This window comes from Callorhinus ursinus, unplaced genomic scaffold (assembly GCF_003265705.2).
Source record: "Callorhinus ursinus isolate GAN/ISIS: 27379988/994484 unplaced genomic scaffold, GSC_fseal_2.0 scaffold30, whole genome shotgun sequence".
In the NCBI taxonomy this organism is placed as follows: domain Eukaryota; kingdom Metazoa; phylum Chordata; class Mammalia; order Carnivora; family Otariidae; genus Callorhinus; species Callorhinus ursinus.
The window spans coordinates 20,000,039-20,022,188 of NW_027397092.1; the positions used below are offsets into that span (position 1 = coordinate 20,000,039).

Below are 22,150 nucleotides of genomic sequence, written 5' to 3' on the forward strand. Positions count from 1 at the left end.
AAGACTGCCAGGCCAGAACCAGTGTTAGGGTTTCTTTAGATTGTAAGAGTTCTCTTGCAGAGTTCCAACCCCAGAGGGACGGAGGTCATCAATAGAAAAAATGGGGGTGGTGGCCTCATACTTCGAGGCCAGCGTGAAACATCATCTGAATTCTATTATGAGGACTTTTAGTCACAAGGGGAATTACAGTTGGTTGGAAAAGGATTAAAGCCTATGACTTTGCACTTTACATCCATCTATTCATTTACTCAGCAGGAAGTAATACTCTGTGTGTATACATAATATGCAGTGTGAGTATTGTTTTCTGTCTTCAGAGACCAACATGGATGAGGAGGGGTCCCACCTTCCAGGAGCTCAGTTTTTTTGAAAGCTAGAATCATGAGAGCCTTTAAAAAACACATTTCCTGGGCTCCCACCCAGAAGAATTGGATTAGAAACTCTGTGGGTAGGGCACCGAAATTGGTGTTTTCTAATAAAGCTCTCAGATGATTTCACTGTGCAGCTAAGTTTGAGAATTTAGTTCTAGAGGGATATCGTGAGTTTGAGTTTGATCTAACCTCAGATTTGGTCTACAGAGATGTAATACATCCTTGGAGAACTATAATCCCTGCCCCCCAGGATTTATAGTTAAGGGGTTATGGCCTACATTCTGAAAACTATCCCAGAGATTCTCAACACAGGATGATTTTGTCCCCACTCTTACCCCAGAGGCATTAGAGACTATCTGGAGACATTTTTGGTTGATAAGGCATGGGAGGAGAGTGCTACTGGCATCTAGTGGGTAGAGGCCAGGGATGTGCTAACTATTCTATAAGGCACAGGATGGTGCCCCTAGCAAAAAATTGACTGAAAATGTCAATAGTACTGAGGTTGAGAAATCCTGGTTTAGTCTTTTTGTTTTTAATTTAAATTCAAGGTAGTTAACATATAGTGTAGGATTGGGTTCAGGAATAGAATTTGACGATTCATCACTTACATATAATTCCCAACAAGTGCCCTCCTTAATGCCCATCACCCATTTAGCCTATCCCCCCACCCACCTCCCCTACAGCAAGCTCAGTTTGTCTGCTATATTTAAGAGTCTCTAATAGTTTGCCTCCCTCTCTGTTTTTATCTTATTTTATTTTTCCTTCCCTTCCCCTATGTTCACCTGTTTTGTTTCTTAAATTCCACATGAGTGAAATCATGTATTTGTCTTTCTCTGACTGACTTATTTTGCTTAGCATAATACCCTCTAGTTCCATCCATGTCATTGCAAATGGCAAGATTTCATTCTTTTTGATCACTGTGTAACATATATATGTGTATATATATATATATATGTATATATATATATATATATATATACCACATCTTCTTTATCCATTCATTAGTTGATAGACATTTGGGCTCTTTCCATAATTTGGCTATTGTTGATAATGCTGCTATGAACATTGGGGTGCATGTGCCCCTTCAAATCAGCATTTTTGTATCCTTTGGATAAATACCTAGTAATGCAATTGCTGGGTCGTAGGATAGTTCTACTTTTAACTTTTTGAGGAGCCTCCATGCTGTTTTCCAGAGTAGCTGCCCCAGCTTGCATTCCCACCAGCAGAGGAAAAGGGTTCCCTTTCTCCACATCCTCATCAACCTCTGTTGTTTCCTGAGTTGTTAATTTTAGCCATTCTGACCAGTGTGAGGTGGTATCATTGTGGTTTTGATTTGTATTTCCCTGATACTGAATGATGTTGAGCATCTTCTCATGTGTCTGTTGGCCATTTGGATGTCTTCTTTGGAAAAGTGTCGATTCATGTCTTCTACCCATTTCTTAACTGGATTATTTGGTTTTTGGGTGTTGAGTTTGATAAGTTCTTTATAGATTTTGGATACTAACCCTTTATCAGATATGTCATTTGCACATACCTTTTCCCATTCTGTTGGTTGTCTTTTAGTTTTGTTGAGTATTTCCTTTGCTGTGCAGAAGCTTTATATCTTGACGAAGTCCCAATGGTTCATTTTTGCTTTTGTTTCTTCTCTTGCCTCCGGAGGTATGTCTAGTAAGACGTTGCTGCAGCCGAGGTCAAAGAGGTTGCTGCCTGTGTTCTCCTCCACGATTTTGATGGATTCCTGTCTCATATTTAGGTCTTTCATCCATTTTGAATTTATTTTTTTGTGTGGTGAAAGAAAGTGGTCCAGTTTCATTCTTGCATGTCACTGTCCAGTTTTTCCAATACCATTGGTTGAAGAACCTGTCTTTTTTCTGTTGGATCTTCTTTCCTGCTGTGTTGAAGAGTAGTTGACCATACAGTTGTGGGTACATTTCTGGGTTCTCTATTCTGTTCCATTGATCTGTGTGTCTGTTTGTGTGCCATTATCATACTGTCTTGATGATTACAGCTTTGTAATACAGCTTGAAGTCCAGGAATTGTGATGCTTCCCGCTCTGCTTTTCCTTTTCAACATTATTTTGGCTATCCAGATTTTTTCTGGTTCCATACAAATTTTAGAATTTTTTGTTCTGGTTCTGTGAAAAATGCTGGTGTTATTTTTATTGGGGTTGCATTAGATGTGTAGAGTGCTTTAGGTAGTATAGATATTTTAACAATATTTATTCTACCAATTCGTGATTATGGACTGTTTTTCCATTTGTGTCTTCTTCAATTTCTTTCATAAGTGTTCTAGAGTGTACAGTGTAGTGTTCTTCAGTATACAGATCTTTTACCTCTGGTTAGGTTTATTCCTAGGTGTCTTAGGGTTTTTGGTGCAGTTGTAAATGGGATTGATTCTTTGATTTGTCTTTCTTCTGCTTCATTATTGGTGTATAATAGAAATGCAACAGATTTCTGTATGTTGATTTTATATCATGTGACTTTGCTGAATTCATGTATCAGTTCTAGCAATTTTGGTGGAGTCTTTCTGATTTTCTACATAGAGTATCATGTCGCCTGCAAAGTATGAAAGTTTGATTTCTTCCTTTCCTTTTTGGATGCCTTTTATTTCTTTTTGTTGTCTGATTGCTAGTCTAGGACTTCCAGTACTATGTTGAACAACAGTGGTGAGAGTGGACATCCCTGTCATGCTCCTGACCTTAGGGGAAAAGCTCTCGGTTTTTCCCCATTGAGAATATTAGCTGTAGGTCCTTCATTTATGGCCTTTATGATCTTGAGGTATGTTCCTTCTATCCCTACTTTTGGATTTTTGAGGATTTTTATCAGCAAAGGATGCTGTATTTTGTCAGATGCTTTTCTGCATCTATTGAGCGTTTCATATGGTTCTTATCCTTTCTTTTAGTAATGTGGTGTGTCATGTTGATTGATTTGCAGATCTTGAACAACCCTGGCAGCCCAGGAATAAATTCCACTTGATTGTGGTAAATAATCCTTTTAATGTACTGTTGGATTCCATTAGCTAGTATCTTGTTGAGGATTTTTGTATCCATGTTCATCAGGGATATTGGTCTGTAATTCTCCATTTTAGTGGAGTCTTTGGTTTTGGAATCAAGGTAATGCTGGCCTCATAGAATGAGTTTGGAAGTTTTCTTCCATTTTTATTTTTTGAAAGAGCTTCAGAAGAATAGGTATTAATTCTTCTTTAAATGTTTGGTAGAATTCCACTGGGAAGCCATGTGGCCCTGGGAGACTTTTGATTACTGATTCAGTTTCTTTGCTATTTGTAGGTCTGTTCAAATTTTATATTTCTTCCTGTTTCAGTTTCCAATTTATATGTTTCTAGGAATTTATCCATTTCTTCCAGATTGCCCAATTTAGTGGCATATAATTGCTCATAATATTCTCTTATAATTGTATTTCTATGGTATTGATGATCTCTCCTCTTCCATTTGTGATTTTATTTGGCTCATTTCTCTTTTCTTTTTGATAAGTCTGGCTAGGGGTTTATCAATTTTGTTACTTCTTTCAAAGAACCAGCTCCTAGTTTTGTTGATCTGTGCTATAGTTTTTTGATTTCTATGTCATTTATTTCTGCTCCAATCTTAATTATTTCCCTTCTTCTGCTGGTTTTAGGCTTTATTTGCTGTTCTTTTACCAGCTCCTTCAGATGTAAGGTTAGGTTGTGTATTTAAGACTTTTCTTGCTTCTTGAGGGAGACTTGTATTGCTCTATACTTCCCTCTTATGACTACCTTTCCTGCATCCCAAAGGTTTTGGACTGGACTCGTGTTTTCATTCTCATTTGCTTCCATGTATTTTTTAATTTCTTCTTTAGTTTCCTGGTTATCCCATTCATTCTTTAGTAGGATGTTCTGTAACCTCCATGTATTTGTGGTTTTTCCAAATTTTTTCTTGTGATTGACTTCAAGTTTCATAGTGTGGTGGTCTGAAAATATGCATGGTTATGATCTCATTCTTTTTGTATTGGTTGAGACCTGACTTTTGACCCAGTATTTGATCTTTTTTGGAGAATGTTCCATGTGCACTCAAAAAGAATGTGTATTTTGCTGCTTTAGGATGAAGTGCTCTGAATATATCTGTTAAGTCCATCTGATCCAGTGTGTCATTCAAAGCCATTGTTTCCTTGTTGGTCTTCTGGTTAGATGATCTGTTCATTGCTATGATTGGGGTGTTAAATCCCCTACTATTATTGTATTATTATCAATGAGTTTCTTTAAGTTTGTTATTAATTGATTTATATATTTGGTTGCTCCCATATTGGGGGCATAAATATTTAAAATTGTTAGATCTTCTTGTTGGATAGAGCCCCCTTCATTATGATTTAGTGCCTTTCTTCATCTCTTATTAGTCTTTGGTTTAAAATATAGTTTGTTTCTGAGTGTTACTGGAGTGGTTGGGGGTGGGAGGGATGGGGTGGCTGGGTGATAGACATTGGGGAGGGTATGTGCTACGGTGAGCACTGTGAATTGTGCAAGACTGTTGAATCACAGATCTGTACCTCTGAAACAAATAACGCAACATATTTTAAGAAAAAAGAAAAAGAAGAAGATAACAGGAGAGGAAGAAAAGGGGAGTATGTCAGAGGGGGAGACGAACCATGAGAGATGATGGACTCTGAAAAACAAACTGAGGGTTCTAGAGGGGAGGGGGTGGGGGGATGGGTTAGCCTGGTGATGGGTATTGAGGAGGGCATGTTCTGCATGGAGCACTGGGTGTTATGAACAAACAATGAATCATGGAACACTGCACCAAAAACTAATGATGTAATATATGGTGATTAACATAACAATAAAAAATTTAAAAAAATAAATAAAATATAGTTTGTTTGATATAAGTATAGCTACTCCAACTTTCTTTTGAGGTCCATTAGCATGATAGATGGTTCTCCACCCCTTCACTTTCAATCTGGTGGTGTCTTTGGCTCTAAAATGGGTCTCTGGTAAGCAGAATATTGATGGGTCTTGGTTTTTTATCTGTTCTGATACCCTGATTTGATTGGAGCATTAAGTCCATTTATATTCAGGTAATTAGTGATAGCTATGAATTTAGTGCCATTGTATTACCTGCAAAGTTACTGTTCTTGTAGATTGTCTCTATTGCTTTCTAGTCTTTGTTGCAAAATCTTTCCTGCTTAAAGGGTCCCCTTTAGTATTTCTTGCAGAGCTGGTTTAGTGTTCATGTATTCCTTTAGTTTTTGCTTGTCTTGGAAACTCTTTATCTCTCCTATTTTGAATGACAGCCTTGCTGGATAAAGTATTCTTGGCTGCATATTTTTTTTGCATTTAGCATGTTGAATATATCATGGCACTCTCTTCTGGCCTGTCTTGTTTCTGTGGACAGGTCTGCTGCTAACATGCGTCTACCCTTGTAGGTTAAGGACCTTTTATCCCTAGCTGCTTTCAGAATTCTCTCTTTATCTTTGTATTTTGTAAGTTTCATTTTGATGTGTCTTGTTGTTTACCTGTTTTTGTTGAATAGGAAGGGAGTTCTCTATGCCTCTTGGACTTGAATGCCCATTTCCTTCCCCAGATTAGGGGAGTTCTCAGTTATAATTTGTTCAAGTTCTGCCCCTTTTCCCCCTGCTCGTGTTCTTCTGGGACTCCTATGATATGGTTATTATTGTGCTTTGTAGAGTCACTGAGTTCCCTAAGTCTTTATTTGTGATTTATCTTTCCCTCTTCTTTTTCAGCTTCATTATTTTCCATAATTTTGTCTTCTGTATCACCTGTTGTATCCTCTGCTTCTTCCATCATCATTGTGATTACATCCAGTTGGTTTTGTATCTCAGTTACAGCATTTTTTATTTTGGCCTAGTTTTTAGGTCTTTATCTTTGCAGCCAGGGTTTCCCTGGTGTCTTCCATGCTCATTTCAAGCCCAGTTAGTATTCTTAGGACTGTTTTTCTAAATTCTTGTTCAGATATATTGCTTATATCTCTTTTGAGCAAATCCCTGGCTGTGATCTTTTCTTGATGTTTCTTTTGGGGAGAAATCCTCCTTCTTTTCATCATGTCTAGGTTTCTGTCTTTCGTATATTAAGAAAGCTTGTTCTGTTTCCTGGTCCTGAGATTAATACTATATTAAGAAGGGGTCCTACACTGACCAGGGCCTGGTGCTTCAGGAAGTGTTTGTTGTGTATTCAGTGTGCACTCTGCTGTTGTGTTTTGGTTGCTCTTTCCCACAGGTCAGTCCTCTGCAGAGTTCCTCCTTGCTTTCAGTGGGGAGTGTTTGGACCTTAAACTAGATATGCTTTGACTTGTTTGTTAAGGTAAACCTGATAAAAAAAAATTTAAAAAAGAAAAGAAAAAGAAAAGGGAATAAAAAAGCAAGTAAACAAAAACTATAAGCCTGATTCTAAAGAATGAGAAAGAAAGAAGGGAAAAAAAAGAAAAAGAAGCCTGATCCAAAAAAAACAAGAAAAGGAAACAAGCAAACCAACCAACCAAAAACAAGAAAGTCTAAGCCTGATACCAAAGGAAAAAAAAAAGAAAGAAAAAAAAAAAAAAGAAAAAGCAAGCAAGCCTGGTCCTATCCCATCAGAACTGAAGCTGACTCTTGGGTGTGCTCTTTGATCAGCAGCCCAGGTACATGTGGAGGGTCCCATGTTGGTCTTCTGGGGGAGAGGCCTGCTGGGCTGGCTCACAGTCAGACCTGCCCTTGTAAAGATGCCCCTGCCAGGCAGGGGCTGGGGTTGGTTTAAGTGACCCCAGCCTCCCCTGGAAGTGCTGTGTTTGTCTCTGAAGTCCGACGGTGCTGGTGGCCGGGGGTGGAAGATGGCATCACCCCATCCTCTTGGCCGCAGGTAGGGGAACTCATGGCCACCGCTCTTCAGGAGGCCCTCACAGAAAAAGTCTCCTCTCCTGCGTCCCAGGCTTTCATCAGATCCTTGCCTTCAACCTGTCTGTGCCTGGCCGTCGGCATGTCTGGCGCCACAGTTCTCCTGTGTTTGTCTCTGGCTGGTGGCTGGGATTCAAAACTCCAAATCTTAAAGGGCCTGGCAAGGTGCGGACCCCCTCCCCTCCCCCAGAGAAGAGCCTGGCAGTGCTGTGCCAGACACCATTCTGTCCCAGGGAAGCAGTCACACGACGTGGGGCCCAGGCATGGTGGCTGGAGTCTGTTGTGACACACAGTGAAAAGCTGCAGGTTATCTGCCCTCTGAGCACCTCTCTGGCCCTTGCTGCTGAATGGCTGCTGGATGGCTCCCGGCAGGCCTTTTGTCCTTGGAGAGGTAAAATACCCTCTTACAAATGTACTTCAGGAAGGGGAGCAATCTCTCCCAGTGCGACCCAGGGGATCCCCACACCACGGCACCTCGTGTGAACCCTATGTGCTGCTCTCTCTCACACTCTCTCCCTCTCTCATTGACCTCACTTCGCGAAAAGTGTTCCCTCCCCTTTGTGGGTCTATGGCTTTTCTCTCCCCCAATTCATGGCCCGGAACCTCCCATCTACCATGTTCTCTCCCTCCAATTGTGTAGATTGTTTTCTTAATCCTCAGATGATTTCCTAGTTGTTCAAAATGATTTGATGTTATCTAGCTGTGTTTGAGGGACGACGCAAGCTCAGGGTCCCCCTACTACTCTGCCATCCTAATTCCTCCCTCAGTCCTGGTTTAGTTTTTAAGGATAGTTCTACTTGTAAGGCCAACATGGCAAACAGCTTCCATTAGCTAACATTTATTATGCGCTTACCATGTTCTAGCTGCATTATGTGTGTTAAGAAACCCTGATTATTGTTTATTAGGTTTTATTTGTGCTCATTATAGAGATAAGGAAACTGAGCACCAGGGATGAGATAATTTGTCTGAAGTCACATATCTAGTAGGGGAAGGATTTAGGACTTGAACATGCACAGTCAGGCTTCTAGACACAACATTGTACTGCTGCCCAACAGGTTCTATTTTTCCTCTGAGAGTTTTTCCAGGCAGAAAAGGGGTATGTGTGTACTTGGATTAGTCCTTCTTAAGATTTGCTGCTTGAGAAAAACAAAACTTCCTTTTCCTATGCAAAAGATAGCCCCTCTGGGCTGAGAGATTCATGGACATTGATAATTTTTGTGCCATGTAGTCAGGCTAGGGCTATGGAAATGCTGAGAGGAATCCACAAAGAGGATGCTGATTGATGCTTTCGACACCGATGGATTCCAACAGTGTTTGGCAGTTACTGGGCATCCTGCAGCACAGTTTGGGGTAGTGCCTGACCAGCCAGACTGTGTTTTTGACAACTCTGATCTTCTTAACTCTGAGCATCTGGTAAAACGATGCCTCAGCAGGAAAACACAGTGGGAGAATGTCTGCTTAGAGCATGTGAGTGTCTGAATGGACTCTCAGACGTCCTCTAGAAAGCCCTGGTGTCCCCAGGTCCCCTTTGCTCGCTGTCCCCATGCTCTATGCAGACAGAAGAAATGAGACAGAACCCCAGGCAGAGGTCATCTTCCCTCTCTCTAGTGTCCCTCCCCATGGTCACTGCATTTGGGTGAGGGGTTTCAGCCAGCTGTGCATCTATTGCTGAGCCTCATTGTGTCTTTTAACACAGATTTCATCCAGCAGGCTCTTGAGCATCAGGGTTCACCTTCTCTGGGAGGCTGCTGCGGGCCAGCAGGCTAAGCAACTTAATGCAAGCCACATACTTAGTAACTGGAGAATTTGAGCAGGCAGGCGCTCAACTGTAACACTGTATTTCTACCCAACACATTCTGTTTTCTTCTGGGAGTTTTTCCAGGTAGAAAAATGGGTCCATTTACAGCATGGCTGTAAAATGTGCACAAGGTGGAGATTTTTGGAAGAAAAAAGCAAAGGGACTTCTGCTGTGGTTAGAGGTCCTGGCCCAGCTTTACACAGAATGGTGATGTGTGGAATCACCCCCTCCCCAGCACACCCCGCCCTCCTTGGCGTTATGCTTTGAGAGGAATCTGTGGATACATTATGTACTTCTGGGCCTATGGATACATTATGTACTTCTGGGCCCCATGTCTATGAAAAAATCTTGAAGTTGACAGCATGGAATTGAGGTTCATGGAAGACATTGATTTTGTGTGTTATCGTTTTTATGTTTTTGGTCTTGGTAGAGATTTTCTATTTTTATTAAGAACACTGGCTGTTGGCAAAGAATTTACCACCTTCCCTCTTGGCTGGGCTGTTGGCTCTACTGCTCAGCTCTCTATTCCATCTCCCGCGGAATTTTTCCTCAATTTTTTTTTCACTTTTTTTCAGGCTGCTTTCTACCTCAGAGGGTGATTCTGCTTCCTATTTATAGAGAAATTGAGGCTATTAATATGAATTCCTTCAACTTTTATCCTTTTGGTAGTTCTTAGTGCTATTTGCCAAATAGCTTCATTTTTCTCTCCTTTCAACATATGGCAGGGTTATACTTCCTGGCTTCTCTCATGGTGTTGTGGGTGACGTAACTAATTGTTGACGGTGAGTTGTAAGTGGGAGAACAATGTGTGTCACTTCTAGGTGGAAGCATTTCCTTGCTGGTGGGGGACTCTCTGTCACTGCTGTTCCCTTTGACAGGGTGGGACCATTGGAGAGGGTAGCTGTCCTATCAGCCTGGATTCCTGAGTGAATTCTCTTCCAAGATGGAAATAGGATGAGCAATAAATAAGCCTTCTTTCATTAAAAGCCACTATAACTTTGGCTTTGCTTGTCAACAGAGCTTAACGACGCCTGTCTTTATTAATATCACGTCCCTCTTCCCCAACAACTGTGCTGCATCCATACCCACCCTGTTTGCCTTCTAGCTTTTCTCAGAGGAAAAACTGTCTCTGCATCTTTCCTCATCTCTACAACTACTTCTCATTAAAGTTCTCCAGTGGCTTCCTCTTATTCTTGAAAAAAGAATGAGAACAAAATTCTTTAGCATGGTCAATGAGCCTTTCTGCATGGTCTGGTCCCTGCCTGCTTCTTTACATTCATCCCATGCCCCACTCTTCCCCATGCCTTCCAGCTCAGCCACATTCACCTTCTTTCAGTTTCTCTTATATGCTATGTTTTCTCTTACCACAGGGCCTTTGAATATGCTTTGAACATGTTCTCTCCTTTAGAAATGTCCTCCCCACAACTGGTTAACTTTTTATTCTTTAGCTCTCAGAGCAAGTATGACTTCCTCAGAGAAGCCTTCATTGCCCTCCCTGATTAGGTGACAGCTAACTTTAGAAGTTATAATATCATGGTCTTCTCTTTTGTAATACTTCAAATCCAACATTGCAATTTATTGGTGTGTTGTGTTGATTAACATCTGTCTTTCCCATGATGGCTGACATCACATCCTTTTTATTCAGCACCACATCCCCAGTCATTAGCACAGCATGCTTTGTAGGCACTCACTGAAAGCTTGTTGAAGGCATGAGTGAGGATATACAGCCATACTGTCCAGTGTGGTACCCACTGCCCATAATCAGCTTTGATATTTGAACCAATTCATTTAGAAAATACTAAGAATTCAGTTCCATAATTACCTTAGCCACATTTCCAGTGCTGGCTAGCCATGCATAAGAAGCTAGTGTCTACCGTGTCAGACAGCAGAAAATAGAGCATTTGCATCATCACAGAAAATTCCCTGGGATAGTGCTGCCAGGACGAAGTCCAAGTGGCTGTGTAATGAAACGCCCTCAAGGATTTGGTTCTGCTCCTTTCCCACAGTGATACAGCCACAGGGAAACACTTGTCCCCCTCTAAACATAGCCCCATCCATGCCACTCTTCCTCAGGTATCTGTGACTTCTCAGCTTCTGCTTCCCTCTGCCTAAATTGTCCTCCCTTGCTTCTTGGCTAAATTGACATCCCGTCCAGCACCTCTCATCCTTTTAGCCTTGTCTCAAGCATTTCTGCTTCTGGGAAACTTTTCCTGGGGTCCCGACTGAGCTGGTCACTGCTTCCTCTGGCCTCCATGCTGCCACTTCCTGTTTCTGTTTGTCCTGCTCAGACAAGATCGCAATGGTGGTTCACACTTCTCTCTCCTTTGCTGGATGAACACCTCAAGGGTAAGGCCTAGGTCTTGATCTTCTAAGTCTCCCCCGTGCTCAGCGTGGAGTTGGTGGTGTAGCGGACACAGTGAATGTTTGTTAAATGATGCCTAAGTTAAATGATGCCTAAGAATGGAAATTATCAGGGATGTTATTTCCTGAGTACAATGGTGTGGAGAAAAAGGGAACTGTCTTAGTAGGGTTAGTGAGGGCCCTCTTTTCACTGCTTCTCCCACCCTTTGTCCTGTCCCAGGGCTTTGTTTCATGTGAGACTAGCCTTCGGAGCCAGGAATCACCTAGGAGCTTGGTGGAGTCAGGAATGGGCACTGTTTCAGAGTCTGGAAGGCTCAGCAAAGTGAAGCTGCTCCTGCAGGAGAGTGGGGAGTCTCCTCAGTTGGGAGGAAAGATGGCCAGTGCCATGCTTAGTTTCCACAAACCAAGCTGCAGGACAGGGCACTAGAGAGCGGGGTCCACCTGCAAGTCTGGAAGTGACTGTTGTGAACTCTACTTTGCTCAGCTAGCGAGGTGCAGAGGCTGCTGCTGCTACGGTCATAGCATCCCTGTCCCCACCTTACCTACCCCCCGATGGCTCTTTGAGGACAGGACTGTCATACCCCTCTTGGAATGCCCAGCAGGCTGATCAGTGTCTATAGAGCCCACAGGCTGTGGCCGAAACAACTTGTCAGACTGAACTACTACTCCCTTACTGGTGATATTGCCTGATAATAGACATGCTCTCTGCAGTGGCACTAATGTAATTTTGGACAAAATATTCATGTGTTCTCCTTTTTTTTTTTTTAAATAATAGATCTTTGCTTAGTTATGTCCAAAGGAGCCTCCACCTCCTCTCTAGGTAGAGTTAAGGCTTCTGCTGTGCAAAATAGGACCTGCTGGGTCCCTTTGTCCCGTTCTCCTGTGGCATTTGAGCTTGAGTGACACATGTCTACAAAGTTCTTTCAGTGACTCGGAGATTTATATGACCCCCATAGAGACAGACCTGGAGTCAGGAAGAAGCAAGGGACGATGTAGGGAAAGGAAAGGAAAAGAACATCCCTGTGAGCGTAGAGGTGAAGAAGCAATCAAGAGGAGAGAGAGGGAGGGATGAAAGTAAAGGGTTCAGATGTGTGTCTTCAGTTAGTCAAGTTGAAGAGAGCACCAGGGATTGAGTCTGGATCTCTGTGACCAGCCACTCAGCAATGACCACATGCTAGACACTGGGCTCCCTTTATGGGTGCAGCCTGGGTCCAGCTGAGCCCAAATGGATTTTGAGACTGATTTCGACTCCCTGTTGGTGGAGCTGGAAGTCCCCTAAGCTTTTATTTAGAGTTGATATGCAGAGGGAGAGGAGTGCCTTTAAGAAAGATATTAGTTAAATGATGCCTAAGGGGTTCCATGGGGCCAGAGAGAGAGAAATGGAGAAGACAGCAAGATGTCTGCTAGCCACATTGGCCCTGAAGGAGAAGACCAAGGCCTATATATGGCGGGCTGCAGGCCAAAGCTGGAGGGATTGGTTTCTTTATCCATGAGGCCTAAGGAGAGTTGCTTCTGAGATTACATGTGACTCAGCATGGGGAGAGAAGCCCCCTTGCTTCTTCATAAGGCAGCCTTGGCTTCCAAAAGGACCGTAACCTGTTAAGGCTGGGATGGACTGAGATGGGTGACAGAAATGTGTTAAGTAACATGAACATGGGCTCTAAGCCAGCACAGTGTGTGTAGTGTACTGCTTCATCTATACCCACAGGCTGATGGGCCCGACGCTGTTTGAGGCACACTTTATCCCATTTGATTCTTACTGTAATCCTATGAAGTAGGTATTATTATCCAAACTTTATAGATGAGGTAAGTGAGAAGTAGAGAGGCTAAGTGACTTGCTCAAGTGACTCCATTAAGTGGTTGGACCAGGATTAACCTCAGAGGGCACCTTCTGAGCCACTTTTCCAACACTTTCTTCTAAACACAACGATTAACATTTCAGATGACACATCTGCCTGGGTTTTGGGGGAGGCTGAGCTACTCTCTTAAAACAGAAGTCATGGAGAACAACCATATCCTCACAAGGCCTTTTGTCTTTTCTGGAAGGATTTTAGGCTATAATGACAATGTCCTTACCCAAGGGGAAGTTTCTAGCATTTTCTAGGGAGAAGACAAAGGACAAGCTAGGGAATAGCTCTGGAAGTAGAAAGACCCCCCCGCCCCCCAGTTACAAGGAAGGGGGACATCATTGAATCACAGCAATGATGCTTCCCTGTGGAACTCCAGAGAACTTTACAGTTTGCAGAGCCATTTCCTCTCATATGAATTCACTTGAAGGTTCACAGAAAATGGAAACAGAGGCTTATACGCTCATTTTGCAGATGGGCATGAGACTCAGAGCTTCAAAGACTTGCCCAAGACCACATGGGTAGTAAGTGAAAGAATCATGCTAAAAATCTGGTTTCCTGACACCTACTTCATGATTCTTTTCTTTTTACCAGGTGGTCCCTTGTGCAATGGTGGGATAATTGTCTTGAGCTAATGGAGGCTGACATTATGACTGAGCCAGCCAGAGGACCAGACATTAGTGTGGTGCCTGAAGAGAGGCAGACATTCAGGTGAAGGACACGATCCAGGGCTCATTACCAGCAAGGGCGGCACCCACTTCATTTAGATCTGTGCGTTTCATAGCTCATATAGGCTGATTCTATATTAGAGTTGCCCAAAGACTTTTACGTGGAAAACGAGTTTCATCAATCTTCTGTGAAAAAGAGTTCTGTGGTCAAATGATACATATTGTACCCTTTTTCTTTTAATTGGAGTAGCAATGCATATTAAAGCTCTGTAATGTCTTTAAGCAAAGAAATCTGTTTGACTCTACTTAATTCAAGATCTCCAGATTTATTTGAACAAAACACCATTTTTTAAGGTCTTACTTAGTAGCGGCCCATGAAACTGCCAAGAACAACTAGTTTGCTTTAATTACTGAATTAATGGTTTGATTTGATACCATGTGGGCAGAGACTTAGGAATTTTTTATGGTTCTATATTGTAGCCTTAAAGCTATTGTATGTATCAGGTGTAAAGGCAGTGTATTATAAATAGGCTTGGATGCTAGTCATTTCATAACTCAATGACCCAGGGTTAGATTGTGCCCATGGAAGCATGCTAAAGTTCAAAATTAAAAATGAAATCTCATTATAATATTAATACATCTTTTTAATATTAGGTGTTTTCACTATAATTCATGATAGAATAAATGTCAAGGAAAACTCTGTCTGTCTGCTGTTACATAATGATATACATGGTTTGAGAGAATTTACCCATTGGAGGTCTTTAAAATGAGCAAGGCTGACTTTTTAAGCAGGTTGTTTATCATCTTCCCACCTATGGATTGCTGCAGACCCTTGACATTCATGAGGGATATTTCCTAAGACCTTTATGACTCTCCTAATTGGCAAATACCACTAAATAATTTCCCTCATAAAACCTTTTAATTGTGTCCCGAACCGTCATGTTCATGGAGTACTTTACTTTCTCTTCTCATTCATCACCGGGGCTGTTTTGTACTTAGTAGTTGACAACAAGAGGGAACACGTAGCTATGAGGTGGTGGCCAGACTTCTGGACTAGCTGACTGATCTACCCTCACTGACAGTGTTGCTAAGAGGTTTAGATTTGTTTCAGAAAAATGTTGAATGCTTGCATTTTATGGGCCATTAGAATTGCTCGTGAATGGCCGAAACTGCAAATATAAATGTGCAGATGCCAAGCATCTCCTGTTGTTTGGGTTTTCAAAGACATCTTCACCTCCACGCTGTGCTCCTTCCCTGTGCTGGGAGGCAGGAGGGTATCCCGGCTTTGGGAAGGAAGGAAATACTTGTGGCTCTGGAAACTCAAGCTCATCTTTACCACTGCTAAACAGTCTCCATAGCAGGGTTTGTGTGAACTCCAAGGCCATGGGTATCTCAGCAGCTTCTGGGTTAGAATGCTGTGCTTTGATGAAAAGCCTCATTGAGCTCTTGGGGTTGGTGAAAAAATGAGAGTTTTCCTGAGCCAAGAAAAGAGGGTTGTACTTGAAGCTATAGCCTGTTCCCTCTCTTTTCATAGCCATGTGCTTTTGAATGGTAATCAGAGGCCCCATTTCCTATGATTTGTCCACTTTGCCTTTGGGACCCAGAGTCTTCAGACAAAGCTATTTTTCTTAGATTTTTTTATTATTATTAAAAGTAAGAGGGCAGGAAGATTTTTTCAAACTTGGAAGCTCTCACTAGATGAATTCCACAAATATATGTGGTTTGTTGAAGGATGGTTCCCTCCACACAAATTGAGAAAAGTACGAGGAGAAGTGCCCAGAAGTCAGTTTGGGGGCATTGAAAATACCCCCAGTATTGACCCTGTGAAATAGCTGGAAAAAAATAAAAAGCCTTAAAGGCTGATCACCCATTTTGCCTACGTGCAAAGCACAGTGATATTGAAACACATGGATCTTTGGAGCTCTGCAGTTTTCATAAGGTGGATGCCATCATCTAATATAAGGGCAGATTCTAAAGAATCCAGAATATATCCAAAGTGGAAACATAATTGACTTTTGCTGCTTAGGACTTCAGTCTGACCAGCCACTGTGGGCCTGAGGGCTACTGGGTGCCTGTGGCCATTAAAGACACCTTGAGGTTGACTGAGGAGGTGGGACGAGCCTACTCCTGTGACAAGTCTCCTTGAGCTTCCTACTGAGTACTTGCATAAGACTTTGGAGTGAAATTCCTCTAAGGCTCCCAGACCCATGGATCCCACAAAGCCTCCACACTAAAACATTTTCTACACAAGTCCCCAGGCACACAGAGCTCAATCAGTGCTATTGACAGACCGGAGTGATGTGTTTCTCGAGAAAACTGGGGAATTGGCCTCCTCGCTGATGTTAGGTCACGTTGTCCCTGCCAGTTGTTTGGAGGCTGAAAAGCTCCTTTTTTGTTTTCCAGCCTGAAAGCCTGTTCCTGGAATTACAGTCATGCTACCTTTCCCTTGGTGGGCTGGGGAGTGAAGGGAGGGGTTCGCTGAGGAGCTCTGAGCAATCCTGCAAGTCTGGCCATTCTTTGTCTAGAGAGTAGTCAGGTGATTGGTGTTTTCATGGTCACCTTGTAGGAACGTAAAATACGCATGAGCCCAAATCGAGGCCAGCCGCCCTGCAAGGCAAGAAGGCCTGGAGAGGTGGGGAAGCTTACCTTCTTGACTTCATATTTAATGGCGAGTTTGATCCGGCTCAGACTTGGACGGTGGTGGTCGGACCAGACTTGGAAGTTCACATCACCATTTAAAATCGCTTCCACCTCTTCCGTGTCTCGGCATAGGTCCAGCACGCCCACCACAAAATCCTTGCATTGCATAGATAACTTCCTGTAATCGTTCTAACAGAATAAAGAGAAATCAGGGGTGTGTCACAGGAGGCCCACAGATCGGCTTGCCCAGCACAGCAGCGTGGATCAGTGACTGTCCACCAAGTGTGTGCTTACGGAGAGCATTGGAACCAGGGCTGCACTGTGTCCAGAAGGCACAGCAACCTAGAGGGCCTCTTCTAGGGATTGGTCAGGGTGGGCTCTGCAGGCTACCTGCATCTGAGTCACCGTGGGTGCATGCTAGAGGTGCAAATTCCCGGGGCCTCTCACAGACTGACTGAGTCAGAATTCCTGCGGAGGACGCCCAGGATTTGTCCTTTCACCTTGTTCTCTAAGTGATTCTGATGGCCGCTGACACCCATCCTGGCTCTTTCAAAGCAGCAATTCTTTGTGCCCAGTTCTGGGAGAGGGGGTGATAAAGAAATGAACTTTGGAGACTGGAAATAACCCTTCACTCATTTGCTACCCACGTAGAGTGGTAACTTTTCTATACAGGAAGTTTACTGGAAAGATATGGCTGATAGGCTAAAACTGGAAAAAAAAATGTACACAGGTGTGCTTTCTTTTTAGGTGCTGGATAATCTGCTTGTAAGTGATAAATTTAAAAATCAAATGTAATTTAAATCTAACAGGATCCTTTCTTACCACACATCCTTTTGTATGGCAAATTTTGGCTCCTTAAATTACTTGCCTGTTGAATAAACATTTTTAGACCTTGACCTTTGTTTTGTTTCGTTTATTTGTTTTTTTTTTTTTTTAAATGAGTTGCCTCTGGAGTCCTGTGTTCTCTTCCCTAGGCATACCTTTCAGAATTATCTTTGAGAGGCTGCAGTTCCTTTCCGAGTGACATGCCAGCTTCCCTCTCCCCCAAGCAGATTGCTTCAGTTCCAGACAGTGATCCAAAATGTTGGACAAAAAAATGTTTCGGGTCACCCTCATACCACTACTCCCCGAAAATATCTTCCTCTAGAGGTTTCCTTGTTCGTTTCTTAGTTGAAACAAGTCTATTCAGAAAGGACACCGAGAGCCAAATGTCACTTGTAATGTTAATCAATGTCAACAGCCTTCAGACTGGTAAATAGTGGTTGGTAAATAGGAATGCAGGTTTGCTTTTCCAGAATTTGGACTCCTGAGTAAATAGGTGGGAGCCTGGCAAACTGTAGAAGCTTGGCCATTTTTCTGAATTAGTGATTCTTGTCTCCTTCCAGCACTACTGCATCAAAATGTCACTGTGTATTAGAGAAAGAGGACGGTAAGTGTTTGTTTGCTGGGAAGAGGATCAAGAAAATGTTTTCTGACAAGAGTGGCCACCCTTCATTTTCATATATAATTTAAGGAGAAGAAGGGAAATTCTGGGTAAGAAGATGACTGTTCAGCTCAGGCAGACTGTCATGGAGAAAAATTCAGTGAAGATACTTGGAGTCTTCTAGGTTTTGACACAGGGCTGGGTGGTGAGATGAAGAGCTGTAGTCTGTGCTCCTCCATCCTTAACACCCCTCCCTTCCTCCTTCCCTCCCTCTGTTCCTTCTCTCCCCCATTGTTGAGGGCCTGCTATGTACTAGGCAGTGAAAAATTGGCAATGAAAAGGGCAAATGTTGTCTCTGAGTAGTGTGGGGGTAGAGGCTAGGGATCCACTGTCTGGATTGCATAACAGTAATGCTAGGTAAAGCTTGCTCACAGCATATTCCAGATACGATATTCTGAGGGCCCTGATGAACCAGGGGTGGAAAACTCAAGGGACTGGGCTCAGCAAAAGGGACCTGTTCAACTCTGGCAGTCCTGCTGCTGCAACCCAGGTGTCCTAAGCCTCTGGCCCCCACTCCATCGCCTTTCTTGTCTCTGTGTTGAGAAGAAGGAGTCTCTGAATATTGTTGCCTGTTCTTGGTAAGACAGACACTTCCCTGTTAGTTAGACATGACCTCATCCCTTGGTAGAAACTCCCGTCTAGAACTGAGTGCATGGATAGATAGAGAAAAGAAGTGGGAAGGGCCTGACCCAGTCCGTGGCCCAAGGTCCCCATCCTAGGAACATCAGATTATACTGCCCTAGAGCCTCTGCACATTTCTGGGCTCAGCACAGTTCAGAACACAAGATACCATCCTGAGATTTTAGCTTCCCTGGGCTCTTTCAGCTAGCTTGGCCATAAAAAGGGGGGGCCCACCAGACAGAGCAGCCAAAGCATGTAGTTTGCTTTTGCCTTCTGCATTAGACACTGAGGCTGGGAGGAAACCTGGTGTCTGCAGATAGCTGGAAGAGTCAGAGAGAACCGGGGCCTGCCGGGAAGACAGATGACATGGATAAGGACAGCTGCAGGTGGTGGGCGTGGTCATGGCCAGGCCCGGGCTTACCAGAGAGGACCCCAGGTGAATGTCTCTAGGGAATTAGGAGGATTGTGACTTATTGGGTCAACCCTGAGCTTGGTAAGCCTTCTGGGTCATACTCTCCCAACTTTAGTTAGAGGTAGATGAGACACACACCCAGGAGTTCACAAGTGCCCTTTTAAAAATAATTTAATTTTCCAGTCCCAGTGGGTGACAGATGTTCTGCCTGCAACATCTCCCTTAATCCTTATAAAAATCTCATGATGGAAGGACTGTCAGCATTTCCCACTTAAAAATGAGGAAACTGAGACCCAGAGAGAGAAGCAAACAGGCTGAATCCACTTTTCCTTCTATCTGTAACTTACTCATCTCTGGATCACTCTTAGCTTCCCTGAAGATTTCAGCCCCGGTCTCACTGCCACTCTCCCAACATTGCTGTTGTTATTCGTGGGGGTTTCAATGTCCAGGAACATGACCCTCCCATTGCTCTGCCCTCTCATTTCCTTGACAGTGCCTTTCTTAGTGACCTCCTCAACTCTTAACTCAGCCACTCATTCTCTTACTTACTTGTCATAACCACAGCTCCTTCATGACCCCACCTCCAACTCTCCCCACTCTGACCACCGCCTTTTGTATGTTGAGCTCACTCCCTCTGGGGCCCCAATCCCAGCAATCCTTTGATTCTACCGGAGCGACAAGGCTTTGATTATACCTCCCTTTCACCGGTGTTTATGCCCTTTAAGGGGCCTGTCTCCTTCTTTGCAGTGCTTATCCTTCACGGCAGTTGTTAAAATCGTCCCTCTACATATCATCAACTCTCGTCCTTGTCCTCCTCTTATTCATCCTTCTTACTGGACAGAAGCCTGACCTTAGCGGAGTCTAACTCTCCACTGCCCTGTTCCTGCCTCTGCATAGTAGATGTGGCTGCACAACACACAGCCACGCTGATCAGGCATGCTATCAACTACCTCCAACCTCGGGTACCCTCCCTCTCTCCCAACAAGTATTGCATACCTTCTCCTCTCTTCGGTCTTCGACACCTCCCCTTCCTCCGAACTCTCACATGAGGACCTTGTCTCCCATTTTGCTTGGACAATAGGAGTCATCAGAAGAGAAGCACCACAGGCTGACATGCTCACATATTCTACCTTCATGCTTCTGCACTCACGGACTACTCCCTCTTTTGGCTGTGGATGAAGTGCTCTTGCTCCCATCTAAGGCCGTCTCCTCCACTTTGGTGCTGGATAGCAGCCCCTGATGGCCTACGCAAGCACAGGGCTCCTGGAACCTTCCTTTCTTTCTCCTGCCTTGTCAGTTTCTCCCTTTCCCTACTGGCTCAGTATAAAACATGCTGCTGTTCTCTCATCTTAAAAAGGAATTTCTCTTGACCCCACTTTCCTCTCCAATTACAACTACAGTTTTCTGTTCCATTTTATAGCAAAGCTCCTCTGTTGAGTTGTCTACACTCATTGTTTCCAGTTACCCTCCAGGCATTCTTTCTTATTCCATTCACTAAGACTTTCACACCCACATCCACTTTCTCCACTGAGATTGTCTTATCAAGGTCACAAGTGACTTTTATGTTCCCAAATCCAGTGGTTGCTTCTCAATCCTCATACTACATGACCTGTCAAGAGCTTTGACATAGATGATTACTTCCTCCTCTCTGGTACACATTTTTCATTTGGCTTCCAGCCTAATATGCTCTTTTGTGTATTTTTCTTCCTGAATGACTACTTTTTATATTCTTTCTGAATTTATTCTCTTCTTGATAATCTTAATTTTGGAATGCCCCAAAGATGTGCCCTGTCCTTTGAATTCTCCTTTTATCTATTTATACTCATTGCCTTAGTGATCTTATGTAAGAGCATTAGATCCCATCCATATGCTGATGACTCCAAAAGTTATGTTTGGCACATCCTTCTCCTGAACTTGACTCATATATCCACTTGCCAAGTTGATATTTCCACTTGGATGCTAAGTTGTCACTTCAAACTTAACAAGACTAACTCTGGATCTAGTCTTCTCCATCTTACTTAGTTTCCCCCACCCTTTCACTTGCTTAGGACAAAAAAAAAAAATCTGTCCTAATTTGCTATAGTGTATTCTCCATATATCAGTTGGAGGGATACTTAGAAAAAGTAGTCAGATCATGGCACTGCCCTGTTCAAACACGCCAACAGTGTCCCATCCACTCAAAGTGGAGTCGTTATGTCATCCTACAAAGACATGCATTTCTAGCCCCTCCATTCTCCTCCTGATTTTATTTCCTATGGTTCTCTCCTTCCCTTAGTCTACTCCAGCCACTCTCACTTAATTGCTATTCTCCCAGTACATTCAGCATGGACAAGACCTTTGTACTGGCTATTTTCTTTGCTTGGAATGCTCTTTCTCCAGGATCTCAGTGACTAACTTCCACAACTCATTCAAGTCTTTGCTCACATGTCACTTTCTCAGACGCCTTCCTTGACTGTCTTTTAAAAAAATTGTAGCCCTTCTCAATTTGCCATCACCCTATCGTACTTCTTTTTCCTTCATAGTACTCTTTATGACCATATGACATCACATACTATATATTTTATCTATTTATTGTCCCTGTCCTCTCTTGGAATGTAAGTTTCTCGAGGGTAGGAAACATTGCTGTTTTACTCACAAGTAGAGTCTAGAACATATTTTGAAACATGATAGACGCTCCATGAATGTTGAGTCAATCAGAGCAGTTTACTTGTCTAAGATAACATAGCTACTAAGTGGTTGAGCCAAGATTCAAAACAGGTAGATCTGACCCCAGTGCTGCAGTCTTTCCTCTCACTGTGTTGCCTCTTTGAGCAGGATATTCCCTTCTCCTTAGCACACCATGGAAACCAGAGGCTTAATTGGGGCTGACTCTCACCTAAGTTGGGGAAATAAAGGGTGGGCTGATATACGGAAGTTTGAACACCTAACAGATTCTCTAGGATAGTAAGTGAGTATACAGGTTTTCAAGTCAGGAGGACCTACAGGGTATTATTCTAAGTGAAATAAGTCAGACAAAGACAAATCCCATATGATTTCACTCATATGTGGAATTTAAGAAACAGATGAACCTAGGGGTAGGGAAGGAAAAATAGAACAAG

General features: G+C 43.0%; 1 protein-coding gene across 1 annotated transcript in view; it reads right to left on the bottom strand.

Annotated features, from left to right (window-relative positions):
* TRPC7 (transient receptor potential cation channel subfamily C member 7) overlaps positions 1–22,150 on the bottom strand; it is a 144,610-nt gene that overhangs the window by 79,876 nt on the left and 42,584 nt on the right. The window contains exon 3 of the mRNA XM_073878543.1: positions 16,543–16,725. Coding sequence (XP_073734644.1) covers positions 16,543–16,725 — 183 coding nt within the window. The remainder of the gene's footprint in view (positions 1–16,542; positions 16,726–22,150) is intronic.